Raw genomic sequence first — 24,236 nt, 5'->3', positions numbered from 1 at the left:
GAGCCAACATGAGGAATTACTAATTTTGATTATTGTATAGTTATGAAAGATTATTATGGCAAACCTAGCTGTGCCCTTTTAATAAATATTTTTATACATGATTTCTGTAGGCCTATATACTTTACTACGTGTCTCTTTTCAATACAATGGAACTTTAAGAATACAGTGATGTATATTCATAATCCCTTTATAAGTGATTCAGAGCTGTGCTCCCTAGTTCATCAAATTGACCGCAACATCGCTCCTGTTATGTGCCCGCAAAAATAACAGATGACATACTTGATTACATTTCCCATAGGGCTAATTGTGGTTTTCAGATTGTGGTGTGAAGATCAAGATATCAGTTTGCAGAAAAAGATTTCTATATAATTTGAATGTTCACCTAAAAGCATATTCTACACAAACAACATATGCTCTCTTGAATTTAATTATGCTTTAATGAAGCAGGCACGTGATATCCAAAGTCGTTTTCCAATTCCAATAAAAACCAAATACGTTCAGCAAAACACACTGGAGTCCACGGAGAATCGATGACAGTTTGTATTAAAAATACACATTTAAGGTTTGTTTGAATTGGGTTCACTACAGTGTGTATGCATGTTTATTAAAGAAGGAGTGTTTAGTTCCCATTGAGGGCCAATCAAGCAGTCCTAGTTTTATCTTTAAATAAATCTTACTAATCTGGTGACCCTTCACCCCACTACAAACGTCCACACGTTGTAGGAGGCCATTGAATTTGTCTTATGTTGCCACCTGTTTTTAATCCTGTGAGATATGCTCATATCTTCGAATCAGCCAGTGAAATTGAAATGATCAGGAAGAATGAAATAGCAAACAAACAGAATATCCGCTGTAAAATCTTTGGGCGTATTAACATTAAGCAAAAGGAAAAATACCACTATGCTCTATCCTCCTTTCTACCAATATATCGTGATTGAATGCACTGATAATTGAACTAATTATCTATGAAAACCTGTGAAAGTATAAGCTATGGATAGTATTCTCTGGTGCGGAAAAATGTGTCCCCAAACCCCAGTGCTCAAAGGGTTAAGTCTTTTGGTGCAAGAGTTTTTTTATTTTCACCCAGGTTTTTCATTTTGGGGCATTTTTTGCATTGTATGAGATATAGTACATTTTTAGATGTGCAGTGAATGAGACCTGAATTTTATCAATTCTGTGGTGTTCGTGTTGAGGTGGTTGAAGATGGCATTATCAACACCAGTCATTGATACCACGATGACCTTGAATTGATTGCTGTTTATTGTCGTTGACATTGGGACATTGTCATGTGCTGCCAATCCCCTGGTTATGTGAATTCTGGCATTGGAGCTATTGTCGACTAAAACTCAGATAAACATTTCAATTTTAAAATTGGATGATGTTCTCCCCCCAGTTCTGAAGTTGAGAACTCATTCTCTATTGAACTACCTAGGATGTTCGCTATAAACAGTAAGTGAATCAGAGAGAATCTCCTCCACAGAGGAGTGGGGGCTTGGTCTTGGTTGTAACTCTATCAGGAAGAATTCTGCAGGCTGTCATAAGCAATGTCATTCTGTCCCTTAAGACAGTGCCCCTCAACCCCGTGCCCCTCAAGGCACAGCTAACAGTCCAGAATTTAGTTATTACTCAGGTGTTGCATTATTAACAAACAAAACACCTTAAACACACCTGAGTAATACCTAAATCCTGGACTGTTAGCTGTGCCTTGAGGAAAGGGTTGAGGAGCACTGCCATAAGGAGGTCATTGTAACTTCTTACCTTCATCATTGGTGTATGTAGGCTGGGAACCTCCCTAAGCCTCACACAGGCCAGAGCCCCAGCCACCCATAGCACTTACCTCCATGTCGTCCTCTCTACACAGAGCCAGCGTATGACATCACATGATGGCTAGGCACAGACCATAGTCTAAACGGCCGGTTACATGGCCAATTATCCCCCAGAGTGATTACCCTCCCAAGGCTTCCACAAATATAGAGCAGCACTCAGTTTAAGTGAAATCTTCTTTATTAGTAGCTTGTCACATGACAAAATAAGAGAGCAACATCTCAATACCCTGATAGTTACTTCCACCTGCTTATGCTGAATGGTATTACTAGCACAACTATCTTGTTTCTCACTACCATCAAAAATATAAACAAAGATCATATGAAAAGTATATATACTTTTTTTTTATCGAATATTTTTGTGTGTATGTAACTGACCATTACATACCAGTCTCACAAAACATAAATAGAAATGACACCGTTAATAATTTAAATTTTCTAAATGTTCTTGAAACATTAACCAAAATACCTGTACCACAAAAAAAAATTCAGCTCAAAACAAACCAGAATTTCAACAGTGAATATTGACTATGTACCATTATTTCAATGCTTACCGGTTAATAATTTAATTCAAACAAATAACAGTAGTATGAGTCCATTGTATTTAAAAAAATCAGTGAAAAAAAATTAAAAAGTACAGTAAACAAAACTCCACAATTTTACATTATACACAACTGTACTAAGAATTTTTAAACATAATTGCATGTTTTCACACTGAAGAAGGCCCAAGAAGATTTTTGCAAATGAGATTTTATAGCGTAGATAAAGATCCACTCTGAATCACAACCAGAAATTACAGCGATCATTACATAGCATGTATCCCATGCAAATAAAAACATAAAAAATAATTATACGGGTGTAAGTAGACCTAATGTCAGGTAGTTTATGAATTCATAGAAAATAACAGTTTGCTAGACATTGTCCTAAATCAAGTTATCACCAAGGAAACCAACACATACAGATTGTGATTTAGAACTTCGTCATAGAACAGCACTTTGACCCCAAAATGTTAATAACTGTATAAATTAATTTAAAAAAAACAACCACACATACCAGTGGCTTCTGTTTTATGTAAAGGTGTCTCAGAAATCTTTAATAACACAGACACAAGTATTGACATTTTCTATATTTTTCTAATATCTATAGACAATATACATTTTAGTTCAAGTCTGATGCCAAGGGTCTTGTGGAATAATTTAAACAACTTTTTTAAACTTTATAAGTGCAATAAAATATTTTAATAGAATTATGACTACAAAGTCAACCAATTCTCACATGTAGGAAGCCATGAGAAAACAAAAAAGGATGCCAGCTAATAAGTTGATATTCTAAGGTTCCGAACGTAATCAATGTTAATTTATAAATAAAAAATAGTCCTATGCTAAATGTGTAATTTTGTAAATTGTGAATAAGAAACACTTTTTGCATCTCTTGTTTTTAAGCATGTACATCTAAAGTAGGTTAACATTAGTGTCTTCTCATCATAGAATAAAACAAATTGCAAAACCATGGATTTTACAGGCAAGACTGACACCTCGTGGATATTATTTTTAAGGTAATTCTTACCCCGTCCAGTGTGTTTTGGTGACTAATTCACCCCTTTGTTTTCTGTTACTTTTTAGTGCAATTAATTACTGAAGCTATTTTTTTTTTTTAAATAAACGTAAAACATTTTGTGAATTAATTTTATATAAAAAGGAGTGACTTTTTATATATAATAATAATAAATATAATAGTGGACATATAACAAATAAAATATATAACAACTTTAACCGGGTGGATTGTTTTAAGAGAAGCGTATTTTTTTTTTAAACAATGTTAAATCACATTTTTATGTTTAATAAAAACAAGAGGAATTAGTTGTAGTGACCAAATTGATTAGTAAAATTGTTCCACTAGCTTTTAGACAGCTTAGCTTAAAAATTAACAACATTAGGAACACCAACTTTAATATGTGCTCTTTAACATTTTCAAATAAATGAATACATAAATAATTTGCGCTAAGAAGATGCTGCAGTTCCAGAGCCAAAGCTGGGCTGGAAAAGAGTGGATCTTCCACATGAGCAGCAACACATAAGAGACCCACGCTGTCTGACACAGGCCCACCGGACGTTTTCCTGGTTTACCAGAAGCATATGGGACGTTCTGACAACCCTTTCATGTATTTGATGTCTTATACATTAAAGTGTATATGATGGCTGCCATGTCCCCTTAATAGTTTTTACAGAGTAGCCTAAAATATCTGTGTCAAAAAGACTGCTCACTGCCCCTGTCAAATACTAATAAAAGATATTACTGGATTTCCACAAAACAAACACCAGGACTGGACCATGGTCTACAGATGTGCCAAAGTTACACTGCCCTGCTATCTATTTTCTATTAAAAAAACCTCATTTCATGTAGAGAGAGACTGCATTTATGGCTTGTGTTGTAATGCGTTCTGACCGGCACACAATTTATGGAGTAGTGAATACAGTTTCATTAGCATTGCTGGATTATCTGGATCAGATTTCTACAGTTGTTGCGTTTAGTACTTTAGTATTTCCTTTAAGGTTTCTAGTCCACTAAGACAATACTTTAATTTAGCTTAGTTTCTAGCATGGTTATAGACCATAGCAGATATTTTATTATTACCAAACATCTTTAATCTCATTAAACAACATAGAAATGTTCAGTTTCTATGGCAACAGCCTATGTGTACCTGTTTTTGTGTCACATGACAATTCATTGTTCCTGGCAAAAAAGTTATGTATGAGGCAAAATAATACATGAATTTATTTGGGATGGGTTTGATCATTCAGCAATACTAGGAATGATGCTTCTAATGCTGTATTTAGGTACAAGGAATGTTACATTTAGCATATTATGTAGAATGTGTCTTTTTCACAATTTCAAACATGATTTATATATAGGTACATTTTTTATCTTTTTATACAGAGTGCTATATGACAAAATCACAGCCAAATCAGCTATCTCTACAATAACACAAATTCATTTTTATTACATTACAAGAGAAATTGTTTTTGGAGATGGGTTTGGAGCATTGATCGGCCCCCAATATGTGTTAAATTATCCCCTAACCTCAAACACACACTTGAGGCAGGAAGTTTATTGGGTAACCCCCCTTCCCATTTTTAATGCTACCCCCACAACCTGACTACACACATAATGGGGGACTGATCTTCTGCTACTTGGGTTTATTATTATCCCACCACATATAAAGTCTGGAAAGGAGCCCTCTGTATTTTAATCCCATGCACTGACACACTGGATGGGGGACCATACATCGTCTTCCCTCTGGGGGTCCAGAGACCTTTAGGGCATTTTGTGTTTAACTGCTAATTAGCATTCATATAGCACATGTGTGATTGGCTGCAACCAGGGAAAGGCAAAGTGTCAGTGGTATGGTTGGTGACGGTCCATAGACCATGTCCACCATGAGAAATGTTGGTGACTACCCCTGGCTGCAACTCATGCATGTTAAGAATGCTACGTCTTCTGCTTACATTAAAGGCATCTAAAAAGAAAAATAAAAGCCTAATTTCCTAACTCTAGTAGGAAATGGGTATATCAATTAGCATGCAGTAAAATGCATTGATGTCCATGCAAAATGGACTCCAATATGAATTATAATAAAAAAAGGATTGAGTACTAGGCAAATTGGTGATTTTAGTCAAACACGTATGTCTGACTCAGTCAATCAAGTGTTTAATCAATAGACCCCAATGTCTACTCGCCTACAAAAACATGATGAAATGAAGCACAATAGAGGGCTCATTTTAACCTAAGGAAAATGTTATTCGGCATAAATAAAACCCACTATGGAGCTGAGTATTTAATATCTGAGTATTGTGTATGGCCAAAGTAGACCAAACTTCATATTTCAAAGTAACGATCGTTAGCTATACCACACCTATCAATGGGAACATCTTCATTCACTATATCAGACACTTACACCATTTATCATGCATTAACCTTGTCGATAACTATATATCTCCAAGCTATTTGCAGGTCCGGTAGCTGCATAATTATCACAGAAGGCTTCTAGTCTGAACATCAAAAAATAATTGTCTAGTTTCTAGAATACTAATACTATCATAGTAGAGGCACATTATACAGTAGTGTGCAAAACACACATATACACACACACACACACACACACGAAAGTGCAAAATTGTGTTGGCCCTGTTGGTCCAGAGAAGACATATAGTGTGCACATTGTTATGCCAGCATTAGGACTAAGATAAAATGTTCTAATTTACTTATTGTATTATAGCCCCTAAATACCTGAACAGATTATTCTGAATGCATTATGCCCTAGGCACGTAGAGAGATAGGTAATTGGAAAAGTATAACCAGATTGTGATTATTTTTCAAAAATAGCCCTATTACAGTTATTTCTCACCTGCTTTCAGCAATACAATTAGCATGGCGGTTTATGAAATGCAACTGTATAGAATGTATACATTGTATTAATAAATAATGTGGCATTTATCCAAAATAACAACCCTTGATTTGAAGTCATACAGAAGGTTGATTTTATCTGATTTTCTTTGGGACAAGACCCAAGCATACAACCCTTGTTAGCTACTCTACATAATATAACAAAAACATAGTGAAACACATTGCAAAATGTCTACCTGGTTAAAATAAAATGTCTACTTAATGATTTGTGGACAGTCACTCCAGGCTTTTGATTTCCTCTTGGCCAAGGCCAGCCAGGCAGGTTCTGAGGACACAGGGGCAGCATCTGGAGTAGAGAATCTCTTTGGAATATCTTTTCCTAAAGGAGGGCCTGGAATGGTCTCTGACATTTCCACTGTTTAACAAATTGAAAATAAAGAAAAGTGCTGAATAGTCATAAAGTGAAGTGTGTACAACAAGTTGACAGCGTGTTTCAAAATTCCCATACCTAAAGATCTTGACTTTGAGAATTCAGCTTACTAAAACTCTATGAATTCTCCAATCGCTGCTCTTCGTGATAAACAGCTTTAGCGCACCCATGCTATACCTGCTGTTTATGGCAATATATAATAATGTATATATAAGTTAATAGTTAAGTATAGAACATTTCTAACCCTTTCCCTTGTAGCCTCGTTTTCTTTAATGTTCTATTAAAAATTAATTTACAACCTTTTGAATGAGCCGGTTTGAACCGAATGCCTAGCTTAGAGGTGGGAGCAGGGCCGGCCCGACAATGGAGCCGAGTGGGGCAACCGCTCCAGGCGGCACTTTTGAAGGGGTGGCACTTTGCCCCCCCAAGCCCTTTTTTTTTTTTTTAAAGCGAAAGAGAGAGAAAGGGGCGCCGAGTGGTTTTCGCTTACCAAGCTGTCAGTACCCGCTCGGCGCCCCTCTCTCCTCTGCGGCGAGTCTCCCTGTTCGGTCTCGGTGCCAGCTTGTAATGCTGAGTGCCGGAAGATTACCTCATTTCCGGCGCTCAGCATTACCAGCCGGCACCGAGACCGAACAGGGAGACTCGCCGCAGGACTGCTGAAAGGTAAGTACAAGGGGGGGGGGAGGCTAGATAATGGGGGGGCGGCAGGGACAGAGGGAGAGGAAGGGTAGATAAGGGGGGGGCGGCATTTTAAAATTCGCCCCCAGGCGGCATTTTGCCTTGGGCCGGCCCTGGGTGGGAGAGAGATTTTTTTTCAGCTTTAAGAGCCATTAGGCTTTTGTAATGATTTTGAATTATTTGATGTCATATCCTGGCGCTTAGCACTGAAGCCGTGCGTACCGTGATGGAGCACTGAAGCCGTGCGTACCGTGATGGAGCACTGAAGCCGTGCGTACCGTGATGGAGCACTGAAGCAGAGGTCTGTAGAAACAGACCCTACACTCCTACTACAGGAGCACTGGGAGAGGAGATGGGAAGAAAGGGGAGAGATTATGAAGAAATGGGAAAGATAATGTCAAAGAGGAGGATAAATCATAAAAAAGAAGCGAGATGGTGAGATATGAAAGAGATATTCAGAAATGGGAATGATAAAGAGAAAAAAAGATAGATAACGAGAAAAGAGAGATGGGGAGAACGGGAGAGATTATTAGAAAAAGGGAAAGAAAGTGTGTGCTTTGCAAGTGTTTGCATGTTAGTGCAAGTATGTCTAAGGGCAAGTAAGTTTCTGGCTGCAAGGGCAAGTATAAGTGAGGATGTTTGTGTGCAAGGGCAATGTACTGTGGATATAAAAAGTCTACACACCCCTGTTAAAATACCAGGTTCCTGTGATGTTAAAGAATGAGACAAAGATAAATCATGTCAGAACGTTTTCCACCTTTAATGTGAACAATTCAATTGCAAAACAAACTGAAATCTTTGAGGGGAAAACAAAAAAAACCTAACAATAACCTGGTTGCATAAGTGTGCACACCCTCTTATAACTGGGGCTGTGGCTGCGTTCAAAATTAACCAATCACATTCAAACTCATGTTAAATAGAAGTCATTACACACCCGCCATCATTTAAAGTGATTCTGATTAATCACAAATAAAGTTAAGCTGTTCTAGGAGGATTTACCTGATATTTGCTTTGTTGCATCTCAGAGCAGAAGCCATGGTCCGCAGAGAGCTTCCAAAGCATCAGAGGGATCTCATTGTTTAAAGATATCAGTCAGAAGAAGGGTACAAAAGAATTTCCAAAGCATTAGATCTACCATGGAACACAGTGAAGACAGTCATCATCAAGTGGAGAAAATATGGCACAACAGAGACATTACCAAGAACTGGACGTCCCTCCAAAATTGATGAGAAGACCAGAAGAAAACTGGTCAGGGAGGCTTACAAGAGGCCTACTGCAACATTAAAGGAACCGCAGGAATTTTTGGCAAATACTGGTTGTGTACTACATGTGACAACAATCTCCTGTATTCTTCATATGAATGGGCTATGGGGTAGGGTGGCAAGACGGAAGCCTTTTCTTACAAAGAAAATCATCCAAGCCCGGCTGAAGTTTGCAAAAACAAACATCAAGTCCCCCAAAAGCACGTGGGAAAATGTGTTATGGTCTGATGAAACCAAGGTTGAACTTTTTGGCCATAATTCCAAAACGTATGTTTTGGTGCAAAAAACAACACTGCACATCACCCAAAGCACACTATACCCACAGTGAAGCATGGTGGTGGCAGCATCATGCTTTGGGGCTGTTTTTCTTCAGCTGGAACCGGGGCCTTAGTCAGGGTGGAGGGAATTATGAACAGTTCCAAATACCAGGCAACTTTGGCACAAAACCTTCAGGCGTCCGTTAGGAAGCTGAAGAGCAAGAGGAAGTTCACCTTTCAGCACGATAACGACCCAAAGCACACATCCAGATCCACAAAAGCATGGCTTCACCAGAAGAAGATTAACGTTTTGGAATGGCCCAGCCAGAGCCCAGACCTGAATCCAATTGAACATCTGTGGGGGGATCTGAAGAGGGCTGTGCACAGGAGATGCCCTCGCAATCTGACAGATCTGGAGCGCTTTTGCAAAAAAGAGTGGGCAAATATTGCCACGTCAAGATGTGCCATGCTTATAGACTCCTACCCAAAAACACTGATTGCTGTAATAAAACCAATTATGCAACCAGGGTATTGTGAGGGTCCCCCCCCCCCTCAAATATTTCAGTTTGTTTTGCAATTGAATTGTTCACATTAACCCCTTCGTGACAAAGGCTGATTTAACTTTTTGTACCCTTCGTGACAATGGCCGTTTTAACATTTCTGCTCGTGTTTAGTTGTAATTTTCTTCTTTCCCGTTTACTGAACCCACACACATTAGATATTGTTTTTTTCAGGACAAGAAGGGCTTTCTTTAGATGACATTGTTTTGATTGTATCATATTATTTACTATTAAAAAAAGTATAAAATATGGTGAAAAATTTAGAAAAAAATGACTTTCTAACTTTTAGTTGAAAAATCTTTTACTCATCTTTAAAAGGTAATGAAAAAACCTGCTAAATAGATTCTACTATTTGTCCTGAGTTTAGAAATACCCAATGTTTTTATGTTTTTTGTTCTACACATTATGGGGCAAAAAGTACAGGTAGCGTTTTGCTATTTCAAAGCCATTTTTTCCAAATCTGGTAATTCTTCCCCCCATGTGCCATTTCGGGTATCTTTGAAGCCGGCCAATGCAATTTACCCCATCAAGTCATATATTTTTGAAAACTAGACAGCCCAGGGTATTCCAAGTGCTAGTATTTTAACCCTTTCCAAGCACTAATTCTACCATCAGCCTTTGTCAAACTTTATGGTAGTCATTTTTTTTGCATTTGTTTTTTCACACACTTTACTTTAGGTATGAATAAACAGGTTCTGGTATATGTCACTATCATAAAACACCCCAATATGTGTTTAGCAACATCTCCTGAGTACAGCGATACCTCACATGAATGATTTTGCCTGGGTGTTTGGGGGCAAAAGGGCCACATTTGGGGCATGCGCATTTTCAATGTTGAACTTTGGCATTTGGGGATCCACTGCCCATGCCCTATTTGGTACATCTTTGAGCTGGGCCATTTCAGTATGCCCAATAAAGCCATATATTTTTGAAAACTAGACACCCCAGGGTATTTCAAATGCTAGTATTTTAACTCTTTCCATGCACCATATCTACCACCAGTCTTTGTCAAACTTTGTGGTAGTCATTTTTTTGCATTTGTTTTGTCACACACATTTTACTTCAGGTATGAATTAAAAAGTTCTCGTATATGTCACTATCACAAAACACCCCAATATGTGTTCAGCAACATCTCCTGAGCGCAGTGATACCCCACATGAATGATTTTGCCTGGCTGTTTGGGGGCAAAAGGGCCACATTTGGAGCGTGCACATTTTTCAATGTGGAACTTTGGCATTTGGGGATCCACTGCCCATGCCCTATTTGGTACATCTTTGAGCCGGGCCATTTCAGTGTGCCCAATAAAGCCATATATTTTTGAAAACTAGACACCCCAGGGTATTTTAAATGCTGGTATTTTAACTCTTTGCACGCACACACTTTACCACCAGCATTTTTTCAAAGTTTGCAGTAGTATTTTTGTGTGTGTATTTTTCCCACACACACCTACTTTATGTATGAATTTACAGCTCCTGGTATATGCCGCTGTCACACGACACCCCAATATGTGTTCAGCAACATCTCCTGAGTACAGTGATACCCCACATGCATGGGTTTGTCATTTTTGGGGGGAACTAAAAGGCCACATTTGGTACGTGTGCATTTTTCTAATTGGAAATTAGATGTGTGGCCATCCTTCCCCCCCGTGTTATTTGGGACCTTGTTGAATCCGGCCAATTCAATTTACCCCATCAAATCATAAATTTTTTAAAAGTAGACACCCCATGGGCATTTAATATGCCAGTATTTTAACTCTTTCCATGCGAGAATTGTTTTAAGCTAATGTGCTAATTTTAGGACTTGCTCACAAAAATATATTTTTTATATATATATATTTTAATTTTTTTTTGCCTTTTTTAAAACATTTTTAAGATTTTTTTTCAACTTGAAGGTTCCCCTGATAGTGACATCAGAGGGAAATTATTTTTACATTTTACTGGTTTTTTACTATTTTTTTCTAATGATTATTAATTTTATTTTATTTTTAATTTATTTTTTTCTAATCACACTGTGATTAGAAAGCTGAGCTCCATTGACTTGCATGGTTGAATGCAGTACCTATATTCAACCTGCAAGTGGAGCCAGAGTTCTCTAGAGGGTCAGGAGACCGTCTAGCGAACTTTTTCGTCTTTATTATTTTTTTTCCCGGGTCGCCGCCATCTTGCTGATGGCGAAGATCACCGGCAGCAGTCCTGATCGAGGCATTCCAGCGACACCATTTAAGTTTATCGTTGATCGCCTCCTAAACGCTTTTAAAACGGGCGTCCGCCGCCATACATTGTATGGCGGATGTTGACGCCCCGGGGAGGGGCCAGACATGGCCCCTGATTCAGGTCATGGCGTTGCTGAATGCCTCGAGGTCGAGGCATTACAGCAACGCCGTTTGGGTAAAAAAATCGATCACGGATCGATTTTTTTTTTTACCCGTTTTAACAAATGACGGTCCTGGCACGTCATTTGTCGTTAACGACATGTTTTTCCGTGACGTGTCCGGACCGGCAATTGTCATCAAGGGGTTAAAGGTGGAAAAAGTTCTGACATGATTTTTCTTTGTCTCATTCTTTAACATCACAAGAAACCTGGCATTTTAACAAGGGTGTGTAGACTTTTTATATCCACTGTATATGTGTGTATTTTTTACAGACTAATCATTACTCTTTGGGCCCTAAACGGTACAGAATGTATTACTCTAACACATTTGTAACCCAGAGGGTCTGTTTAATTTTATTTTACATTTTTTGAATGATAGACCTTTGCTGAGTCTATCAACTGTCAAAATGTCTGCCATAAGGTATGTCCTTCCCTATCCCTGGTGAGAAAGCTTATAGGCTGGCTCCATGACCTAGGCCATTAACTGGCTCTGGCTTGGTATGTGTCCCACTCCAGCTGGTGCTTCCCAGTCTACATGTGTATATGCATTTTCTTTTACCTGTGGCAGATGTTGGGAGAGTGTTAGATTTCTGCAGTTGCTCTCTGCGCTGAAGCCTAGTCACCACGGTTTCTTTCTTCTCTTCTGTGGCAGGTGGTTTTTGCAGAGAACCAGATCTGCTCCTATATACCCCTGTCTGGACACTGGAGGTCTAATAGAGAGAGAGCATTAATATTAATATATTTATATATCTTAGGTGAGTCCATGTCGGTACCCATCATCAATTGGCATCCCTTAGAATCTCAACAAACATGACATTTTTACAGCTTAACAGGTGTAACGCTATTGATTTAACTATTGACAGACCTTCAAATTCTATGTTTCTATGTATATGATGCGCTGTCTATGTATAATACTACACCTTCATTAATGTATACATGTCTGTCTACTTCCAAGGTTGTTTTTTTTTGTGAATTTAAGCATTGGAATTTTGGATTGTGACTTTTTCTAATAAAGTCATAAATGTCATACAGCAAATATTGTTTAAATGTAGAAAAAAACATAATGTATTTATCAGTGCATATCACATCAAAGAAAATATATATGTATTAAATATAGAAGTTTATTTAGGATATGCATAATGGCATTTCATTAATAATTTCAAAAACTAATTAAAAATTTAGATAAATTAGTAATGTGGCCTTAAAAATGCTACTGTCTAGTGTAATTGTAGATAATAAATACATGATACTCGGGCAAAGTGCATTATTATGAGGTACCTCAAAAACAATTTAAAACCTTATAGTTTTTGCACCTCAATGAAAACACTTAAAAGTCTATATGTACAGATCCTTATTATTTTTGATGATGGTATCATAGATATGTATTATATATTTGATTACATTTTCCTTTGCCAGTTTATCCGCCTGCTTGGCTTCCCTGGCTTGTCTCCTTTCGTCTCTGGAAGCTTGCTGTTCTCGAAATCCTTTTTGTTTTTGTAGAGCTAATGTTATCCAGAGAGGTTGAGCTGACTCGATTTTATCCATCAGTCTTGATCCATCTAGAGAGTGCCGACTCTGGAGAACAGGTCTTTCTGGGAAAGTAAACATAAAAGAAAAAGTATAAATATTTATATTCATTTGAGTTGTTATTAGATACAAGTTGTCAAGCTTTCAACATTTCTGATTAGCATAGTGACTTTGTCAAGTCAAAACAAACATGGTTCTTCTTTAGGAGAACCATAATAATAATAATGATAATCTGAATATGAAGGGCATTTTGCACGGGAGAGCTCATACCTTTTCGGCCGAGAGGCTAGAAAATCCAATTGTCCCTCCGCTTACACACACACTGACTGACTCACATGTATCAACTTATTTTGCGTGAAGCTTGTCTTCAGCCTTCCTCCCGTGTGATTCAAGTTGTCTCAGTGGCCAGCCTGCCCCTGATTTTTAGTTTGCATCTAATTTAAGCAATATGGCTTTTGCAGCTATTATTAGAAAATGTCAATGGTGAATTTGTAGTAATTGTAGCTCATAAGTATAAAACCCAATAGTTTTATTGAAAGATGTCTGGGAGTAGTTAAAAAAACCCTCATTATTCCCATTACACTATTTTTACATCAGTTAATACAATTAAGCTTAAATTTAGGTACTCAAATGCTGTATTAGTTCACCACTCACAAAAGTGGACATTATTTTACTATAAATTTACATTATATTTACCTCTGTGAATTTGATCTGGTCGTTTGTCACACCTTTCTCTCCAAGGGATGGATGGGAAAGAACATTTTTGGTCTTTTGTTTCATTTTCTTCATTTTCACAATGACTTACAAGTGGTGTTACGGCATTCACTTTTATATCGTCTCTGAGTAATTCTTTGTCTTGTTCACTTTTGTTTAGTGTTTGTTCTGGCAGGTCAGCTATACTTGTCCTGTCCAACTGAGAAAGTGGGGAGGATGGAGGAGTAGGAGTTGTAGGTTTTGGTGCTAGTGATGGTTTTTGTATAGTGGGGGATTTTGGTGCCATTCTGTCTTTAATAGGTGAAGATACGTATGAGCTAGAGGTTGGAATCTGTGGAATGGTTGCAGAATGTCCTTCTTCAGATGGATTATTTGAGGTATCCTTCATTATCTTTGCAGCTGTACCTTTCTTTACCTTGGTGGGTGATACTGACAATGAATATCTAGAATCATTTCTAATTTCTGCTTCATCTGCAGCAACTAAAAGAACTGGAACTCCATCAAAGCTATCACCGGCACTGTACCTTTTTTTCCTCCTCTGCTCGTTTTGAGGGTCAGAATTAAACCTTAAAGAGTAATTTGTCCTCCTTAACTTTATACCAAATGGGTTAAGTTTCTCCTCAGTATTTTGTAGTAATCTGTCACTTTTTCGGATGCTATTGCTTATTTGGGTTTCAGAAACACTTTGATATGCTACTTGTCCCCTACGGGGGGACTCAGGAGGGTTTGGAACCAGAAAAGATGGAAGATCTTTGGAAAATATCCAGCCTTCTGAATTTCCATCAATTGTAACCTGCTTTTTAATTTTATTTGTGACGGTTTCACGAACTTTTACTGTTCTCTCTGCAGTCTTATCCTGAGTTTCGTTTTTGGAATTTATGGATGTTGGGTTTTCTTTGCTAGGTTGCTTTGCCAAGTTGTAACTAATATCCTCTTTGGAATTTACAATTTCTGGAAATTTCTGCCAGGCAGGAGTTATAGAGAATTTAGCAGTAGCTGACAATGTTTTTCTTAAATTGCTGTGAGAATCACTTTTACCTTTTGAAGTCCAGTCATCACTACATATACGAGGTCCCCTTCGGTCCTTGTCAAGAAGACTGCTATTTTCTGATTTGCTAAGGATTTTTGACCGAATGGAAGCCCACTCAGCCAAGAATGACTGGTTGTCTATTGATTCTGATGTATACTTTGTTTTACTGCTGATTTGTTTCGCATTGTGTGTGTCATTGTCACCCTTAATCTGTATGCTTTCTAAGTGTTTTCTTTCCTCTGTGAGTCCCAACAAAGATTTACAAGCTGTATCCTGAATCTGATTAAGATTCGATGCCGTGTCACAAAGTTGAGCTCCAGTAACTAAAATGGCTGTGTGGGGAACAAACTGAGCTGATAGGACAGCAATTGAACTTATATTTGGTTTATTATCTTTTTGTGTATCTGGGTGGAGGAGTGGCTCTTTCGAAGGACTAACTGGGGATAAATGAACCTTCTCAAATATAATTTGATTTTCACCCGATGATACTTTAAATGTAAATGGCCTTTGTCTTTGATCAAGTTCCTGCCATCTTAGTTCTTTACCGATTAGTTCCTGTTGCTCAATTTGCTTTTTTTTTCTCTTTTTTAGTTCCTTATCATTTGTATTTGTTTCATTTATTTTATGTTTTTCATTAGAATGTTCATCTGCTAAATCTATCACAGTTTCCATAAAACGATCTTGTTCTTGTGTATTACTATTACTTATTTTCACTGAAACTCCCAGGAGGTGTAAATCTTGTTCTTTTTGTTCTTCTACAGTCAGTTGCTCCTCCGTCCTATGTCTCCCTGCATCCCACTGTTGTTTTTCTACATGTTGCACCTCTGTAAGACCTAGTTTTTCCACTTGTGTTTGTTGGTGTGTTTTCTGCAGCTCCAGTTCATGTCCACTTTGTTTTTCTGACTGGTGGTAAAATGTCTGCTCCTGTAGCTCACCTTGTCTTTGATCCTCTGTTTTTTGCCAAATTAGCAGTTCTTCTACCTCAAATTTTTTCTGTCCTTCTGCTTGTTGGTTAATTCTCTCCTCATTTAGTTCACGTTGTTTTTGTTCTTCAATTTGTTGGTGAATTGTGTGCTCCCGTAGTTCCTGTTGTTTTTGTTCTTCTGCTTGCTGGTGAGTTCTCTGCTCCTCTAGTCCACATTGTTTTCGTTCTTCTGCCTGTTGACATGTTTTTTGCTCTTCTAGTTTGCGTTTTCGTTCTGCTGCTTGTTGATTAATTCTCTGCTCCTCTAACTCACGTTGTTTTCGTTCTTCTGCTTGTTGGTGAATTCTCTGCTGCTCTTGCTCTTCTGTTTGTTGGCGAATTCTCTGCTCCTCTAGTTCTTGTTGTTTTTGTTTATCAATATGTTGGCAATCACTCAGCATCTTTAGTTGAAATTCTTTTTGTTCTTCTGCTAGTTGGAGAGTTCGCTGCTCTTCCAGTTCTTGGTGTCTTTGTTCAGCCCTTTGTTTAAGTTCTTCCACATGACTCTGCTGCTCTTTCATTTCAGTTACCTTTTGCTCTTCTATTTTTTTCCTTTCTATTTCCAGACCTTTATGGATTCCATGCCTTATGTTTCGTTCTTCCTCTTGCTTTTGTGCATCCATCTTTAATACTCTTTCCTTCTCTAAGCATCTACTTTCATACCCATGTGTCACATGGACTGGGCCTTGTAGTATCCCCAACTCCTGTTTATTGTCTTGGGCCTTTTGCTTTTGTGCTAATGTTTGGAGTTTGCTAAATGTTTGTTCATGAAGCATTTTACAGTTTAAAATGCCTGACATGCTTGTATCCTGCTTCGATGTTTCCATTGAACAGAACGTGCTTCTGTCAGCATTTCTTTGCATTTTGGAATCACTCTCATTTTCAAATTCTACATCTTCTATATGCTGATAATCCCACAAAGTGTTTAAAAAAAAAAGAAGAAAATGTATTCTTTAGTCACATGTATATTGCAGGTATGTACACCACTTTTCTGCCATTTTGAATCATAATATAGGATTCAATAATTGTGAAATAATCCTTTCAATACCATATTTGTTATTTTATTTTAGGCCTGCGGGTCAAGTTCTTATTTCTCCAGGCAGGGGAGCGGAATGTGGCTGCTCCTACACCCCAACCATGTTCCATTTACTCAGTGCCCACTTTACCCTGCTCCCTGCCCAATTCCCTCCTATGACATACCCAAATCAATCCAAAAGATCACTTGTGAGACTTCATGTGTATATATATATATATATATATATATATATAATTCATTATACATAAAAAAAACCTAAAAGTAAAGCATTCACTTATTTACACTAATGTCTAATGTACCTGGGACATGCCTCTGTGTTTCTTTGACACCCTCTGGTTTTTTGGCTTAACAGAAAGTTTATGTTTCGCAGCACTGTTATCTAGACGAGGAACCACGCAAGGAACGGCATCTAGATTTATAGACTCAATAGTGCCAGATGAAGCCAAGGGCCTTTTAGGACGGGAAAGTTTTACTGGAGTCACCTGTAAGGAAGCAAAAATGGTTGATATCTTTACACCACCCCAAACAGTCCAAATGTATTATAGTAAACATATAGTATATTTTACATAAACTAAATTAGGTTAAATTGATTTAAATGAATGCCTGTATTTTCCAAAAAGTAAGTGAGTAAACCGGCAAATCAATAACCAGAGGAAAGGAGGGATATTAAAATATTTCCAGTGCCAACCTCATTGGGAGGTTTTCTGTGTCTGCGTGTGTGTAGGTGCGTGCGCGTGTGTGCCCGCACATTTGTAACTTGTATGTTGTTTTTCAATAACAGTAAATTTTAGATCAATTTGAAAGCTTTGCAATGAAATGTACTAAAGCTGTTCCTCCAGTATAAATGTTCTCCGTCTTCTCCTCGATCTGCTTGTCTCTTTCCCTTTAAGGCTCACAGCGCATTTGCCTGCTTAGCATGCTAGAACGTCATTTGTATGGATGGGTGATTGCACGATTTAAATATGAAGCTTGTCCCCAATACTTGTGCAAATGCATGTAGCATTGCTTATGTATGCATTATAGACCTACAGCAAGGAAATGGGAAGAACCTAAGGTGGAACAATGGTCTTTTCACTGAACAAAGAGCAGGAGTGGAGCCAACACTCCCAGATGACTAAATTTAGTTAGTCTTCTAGTGAGTGCTGATCAGACACATGCATGTACATAATATGTACAATCTGCATAAGAAGACTGCTACTGCATATATGAGTATATAAGAGCTTTGGAAGAAGGCTAATATGTTGGAGCAAATGTTGATACTTTATAAATAAGTATAAAGTATATACTCTTGCAATAATACCTTCTCCTCTGATTTCTGTTCTGACTCCAGAGGGTACCTCGTTGTGCCCATAGAACCTGGTGATCCAGTGACCTATGAGTGAGTGAACAAAAATTACACTGATTTACATAGAAATATATGTTTTCAATGTGGGCCCCTTATAACGATGTTTCATGTATACGTCATGCTAGCGAAATATTTGAAACAATGAGAGGAGCGTAGATAAGTGGAACAACGTCCCATAAGAAGCGGTAGAGGCTAATATAGTGAGGGAATGTAAATATGCATAGGATGGGCATAAAGCTTTCCTGAATCTAAGCCAAGACATGATTAAGATCTAAATCGTTACATCAGGAAAAATGGACAGACTAGATATAGTCATACTTGCTTCTATGTTATCATTTTTACTGTTAAATACCCAAACCATTTTAAAGAAATAATTAGTTGATTGTTGTTTCATTTATATGTGATTAATCATTATGTGACACAAAGGCTGCCATTGATAGGTTGTTTCCATAGGAATTGATGCTGGTAAAACATTTCTAAAGTGGGTTTATAACATCAAGCCATCCAACGCCAAGAGGCACAAGAGGATCAATAATTTGTAAGGCAATGGGATTTGAAAATGATGCACAAACTTGTAGGATCGATGCCAGACAGAGCAGTCATTAAAGGAAATTGTGGCCATACCCAATATTGAGAATTTTTGATTTTTAGTGCACAAACAAATATATATTTATTTACTCTTATTAGTGAAAATGATATATTTTCGTGAAAAAGTTAATGTACATCTTGTCAAACAAATTTGTTTTTCAATAAATGTAAGATAAAAGCAGATTGTGGTAGTCGACTTTTGGACCCTACCATATGGTAACCTTCGGTTTAAAGGCACTAGCCCCACAAGTACGCGTTCTCCAGAGTTCCGAGTTTTACCTGGTCAGGATTTTCTAGCGGCTTTGCGTCACGCTCTCCTAAAATCTCCATAGGGCTGCTGTGCGTCTCCTCCATTTGTTCTGCACTCGCATTCAGGTCTTGCAGTCGTCTCCCTGAAATACTGCTGGGTGGTTGCCCAAAACGGATGTTTCCAGCTAACTGTTGCTAAAATACATTTAAAATAATGTTTTTCCCATGGTCTCTCAAAATTCAAACTGAAATTAACTGGATGTTTTCCTTTTATTTTTACTGTTCAATCGGTGAGAGAAATAAAAGCGTAAGGTCCTTCTGTAATTCTTTTGTACAATGCTACTGGACACAATACTGCGCTCTAACACTCTTTCAATAACATTAGCAACCCTTTAAGAACTGCCACCATGTGTCTACTTCTGCTGCACACTAAAAATGTTTTCAGGTATATGCCTGTGCCCTCATTTCTGTAATGAAGTGTGCAGATTCCAATAAGAACGAATTGAGCAAATGAATACCTCGCCTATTTGGGATCATATATAATATGGGATGGTAGCACAAGTATATGTAAGAAGAGTTTGCGCTGAGAACATGATTCATTTACCACTAAAACTAACCAGTAGGAGGTGAGGGCTAGCAATGGAGAGGTCTTCTCTTGGGTAGTTAAGAGTTTTTTTGTGTTACCTATTTTCACATATATACCTGTTGTGATATCTAGACTAACAGTGGCTTAAGTCAGCATTTTCCATTGACTGGAACCTTTCTGTGCTCATTTCATGGGATTTCTATGGATTCCGTCTTGGTGAATGTGTATAGGACAGCACTGCAATAGCTGCCTGCTGTACTACTGGGTGTTGTGGTCGAAACTTGCATTCAAGGAAGTTATTTCCCAAAAAACAAGTTGCTTAAGCACTAACATACCACAAGAACCATCATACAATTTTGCTTTAAAAGGGTCTCTCAACCTTTTTTCCAACTGGGTGCTCTAATAACAGATTTTACCCCCAATAACTATAATTAGTGTTTAAAGTCAAATGAGTTTAAGTCCCATGGAAAACAAAAACTCCTTGAACATAACATGCAGTGCAGTATATAGTAATGAAGGTTATCAATGATAAAAAAACTGGTTTATCTCATTTTCTTCCAATCAATTTTATTTATCTGTGATATAGTTATCAGTCACGGGATAGTTTGGATGACTTTCCCTGCTCAAATGCCACACTGAGCTGATTCTTTATGGGAATGTTAATGGAATCCATTCCTTTAAAGAATTTTATTAGTTAGAGTTCCATTCTGTTGGTTCTAAAAGAGTCAATTTGTGTGTCTGGTGTACTTAACTAAGATAGCAGAGCTAGAACATATCCACCTAGCAAATATGCAGAAGTCCGAAAACATTATATTATGCAAAAACTAGAACCATTTAAAAAAGAAAATGGCACAACATTATTGGAAACACATTTTAATTTGAGGTTGGTGGGACTACTCCTTTAAGAATGTTCTGAAATACTCAATACTTCAGAAACTTTGCGCTATACAAGATGCATTTTGGCCTTACCTGGAGAGATTTTACTTTCCCTCCAAGGTACTCTTGTGACAGTCTCTGATCATCATGTTCATCCTCAGCCTGCCCATCTGGTATGAAGATACTGTCATGGGAGAATGCCCTTGTTCCCATGGTATTGTCGAGACAACTATATTTACAAGATAGAGAAGCGCATATAAGGACAAATTATTGATTAGTAATCCAGCGGAAACAGATATTTTAGGTTAATAGATTAGAATAATAACAATTAGACTATGTTTAAAAACCTTCTTGTTAAAGAAAGAACCACTTATCTTATAACAAAAAAAATCCTCAATACTTCTTTTTATTAGTCACACATTTAAATGGGGGGAAAAGAACTATGGGTACCGTTTCACTTGTTTAGCTGATCAGGGTTGGACTGGCATAATTTACCTAAGGGGAATCCAAATAGCTCAGTGTTTCAAAACATGTGGCTAGTAATGGCAAGGCAACCAAGAACATGAATATGGCCGTCATGGGGCTGCCATCAAGGTTTACGGTGACCCCTTTTTCCCTGTTGTAAAGACTCACACCTTAATCAGTCCTGGGTCTCATCTTAGATTCAGGATAGTGTTATGTTTGTCCCATAAATCTTTAAATTCCCTCACTGCATTAGCCTCTACTAATTATGATGGAAGGCTGGCCCATTTATCCACCGCACTCTCAGTAAAATAAAACTTTCTTACTTTACATCTAAACCTGTTCTCTAGTGTTAGATGATGTTAGACTTCTAGTTCTAGCATTTCTTCTCCTTTGAAATAACCTTCCCTCCTGAACTTTGTTAGTCTTAGGAAGGGGCAAGCATGGGTCCAGACCACCTACATTTTTGCTGGGAAAATGGAGCCTCTCACTTTCCTTTTGGTTGAAATTTGCAAATTAACTATTCTAAATTCTAGTTATGCTTAGCATAATTTTGCACATAACTGTGCACATAAAATATATCACCCATACTTTATATTAAAAACTAATGTATATTTGTCAAAAGGAATCACTAATAGTCTTCTCCTACCCAGTGCAACAACTACCGGCCCCCTTAAAAACTATTGTCTTAAAAGTGCCACATTTGAAGTTGGGTTATAGTAAAGTATTAGTATTAAATGACGTACTACTGGTACTTTTATTATGTCTCTGCTTCACTTTTTTTGTAGCTTTTACAGTATACAGCAAACTTTTTAGAATGTTTTATTGATTATTCTTCCATTTCTAAAACAAAAAAAATATATATTTATTTTTCTTTCCATGGAGCATACTATTTAATGGATTCAAAAATAGCAATGAATGCCACCTAAAGTTTATCACCATCAGAAGCTGTGCTCGAGTTATCAAAAGTCCTTTCATCTCGGCTAAGCTCTTTGCCACCCAACCGTGCATACGTTTTGAGCAATTACTAACAAATACAAGTTCACAGTTAATTAATAAAAACCATGGGAAGCCACCTTTGTGTATTATGACTACATGAGCTAAGATTAGCACCACCTCGTGTGTGTTTAGTATGAGTAATGTTGCCCACGGGTAGGAAATGTCACCTTTTGGGCAGCTATTGGATGTCAATCTGTATCAAATATCATCATTCTTGGTCTGAGAGGTTTTTTTTTATAAAATTTGAGTGTTTCGTTTAACTGTACATCTCTTAAACAACAAGGGTTGAATGGTTGGCAAAATATTTTTAAGAGTAGAATGGTAGCACAAAATAATCTAGTCTAAAATTAGGGTCAAGGGCTTAGATGCACCGTATGCAAGGTTGGTGGATGGTTTCAACAGCTTCCCAGCAGAACTGAATAGTAACTCACATCGCAACTATAACATCATCCAGATGAAGGAGGACTCTTGAAATGTAAGAAATATATATGTATAAAAAATATAATGCTCAATACTCAAAACAAACATACTTGTGCCCAAGACAGACAAGATAAAGCAACAGATGATTAGTAAAGAAAGGTATGAATCAAAAGGATCAGGTCTCAACAACACAGATTATAATATATCAATTTAAAAAAAAAAAAAATCTTCTACCCCGATTTTTTATCCACCCCTATTATACTTCTCTGGCACACACAAAACTGGTAAATGTGCTTTTAAGTGTCAATGAGGTCTCTCTAACTATATTTTATTTATTATATTATTTATTACAACAATGAGCCATTAGAAGTTGCCTTTTCCTATATGACTGTTTGACAATATGTATAAAAAAGCATGAATTAAAAGTTGCAGTTATATTAAACGTGAGATATTTGATTTATATATGCTTTCTGCAAAACTGCAAATTGAACCACTGACTCTTCAAAATCGACAATCAATGATCACTTAGATCACAATAGCATTCACTAAAAATACTACTCAAACCAACACCTACAGTGTTCTCAATTAATTACCACCGAAACATACTTGTAACACACGAGCCTTACAAATCACACCAAGCCACATACTCCGCTGTAACCACTCATCCATACTGACCACTCTCAGCAACACCAACATACACTCACGCGTATCACTCGCAGTGAAACTAATGCATAGAGTTACACAGACCATACTGAGCCCTGCACACCACTGTAAGCCGCATACACAACTGTCAGACACACAGATCACAGTCAAACATAAACACAATTATCATCCCAAAGAACGTTTAATAATTTGTGATTGAGGAACAAAGTGCAATAGATGTTTATAACCGAAATGATGATAGATTTTATGAACTCACTGTTCTACTGTGAATTGTCAACTAGGTTAATGTTGTTCAAATGCCGCAGGGCTGTGACATTTTATATAGTAAGAGTCCAATGTTCGGAACTCGTCATCCTCAAATGGTTTTACTTGATCATTAATTGAAACATTGTAAAATATTGTAATCAGTTGATACTTATTAATCATGAATGTCTTTAACACTCAGACAAATCAGTTGTATCTCTTTGTTTTAGTTTTGCCATTTATATGAATATGCTCTCCACATCATTTGCTTATAATTCTGAGAGATGTTGTGATACCCTGTGTCCATGCTGGGATCGTATAGCTGGGTGGATAACCACAAGGGCCAAGGAAGGTAACAAGGCAGTCCAATAGGTCAGGGCAGGTAGCAAAGGTGCAGACCGGTAAAACAAGCAAGGGTTGGTACAGGCAGCGATGGGTCAATACGATAATCAGGCCTGGTCAGGATAGGAGATAGTAGAATAGTCCAGTAATCATAGCCAAGGTTGGGTGCCAGGAAGTCGATCAACGATTGTAGGGGATAACACAAGGAACTGGGGACTAAACGGTGAAGAACCAACCTAGTAGCTTAATATCTAAGCCCTGAATGAAGTGCGTGCTGGGGCTTTATAGGGCTGTCAGTCAAGACCCCACCCACCAACTCTGGCTGCAGCACAGAGGCATTCGCCGACTGCAGCGTGTGTGTTACTGGAGGCTGGGGATGCGGCCTACCACGCAACGGTGCAGTCGCAG

General features: G+C 37.7%; 1 protein-coding gene across 1 annotated transcript; it reads right to left on the bottom strand.

Moving 5' to 3' along the window:
• Nucleotides 1-6,481: 6,481 nt before the first annotated feature.
• LOC149273813 (capping protein-inhibiting regulator of actin dynamics-like) lies at nucleotides 6,482-20,912 on the bottom strand. The gene is made up of 8 exons (XM_089505981.1): nucleotides 20,793-20,912; nucleotides 19,268-19,432; nucleotides 18,356-18,427; nucleotides 17,355-17,537; nucleotides 14,008-16,924; nucleotides 13,186-13,376; nucleotides 12,344-12,494; nucleotides 6,482-6,642 (listed from the first exon to the last, which is right to left on the bottom strand). Exons 1-8 carry the CDS (start codon nucleotides 20,910-20,912, stop codon nucleotides 6,482-6,484), a joined length of 3,960 nt encoding a protein of 1,319 aa, XP_089362107.1.
• Between the last annotated feature and the right edge of the window lie 3,324 nt (nucleotides 20,913-24,236).

The sequence above is a fragment of the Sceloporus occidentalis genome, unplaced genomic scaffold (genome assembly GCF_023333645.1).
Source record: "Sceloporus occidentalis isolate IW3139 unplaced genomic scaffold, rSceOcc1.0.p SCAF_358, whole genome shotgun sequence".
NCBI classification, from domain to species: domain Eukaryota; kingdom Metazoa; phylum Chordata; class Lepidosauria; order Squamata; family Phrynosomatidae; genus Sceloporus; species Sceloporus occidentalis.
This window is presented reverse-complemented; position numbering and strand designations above follow the sequence as displayed.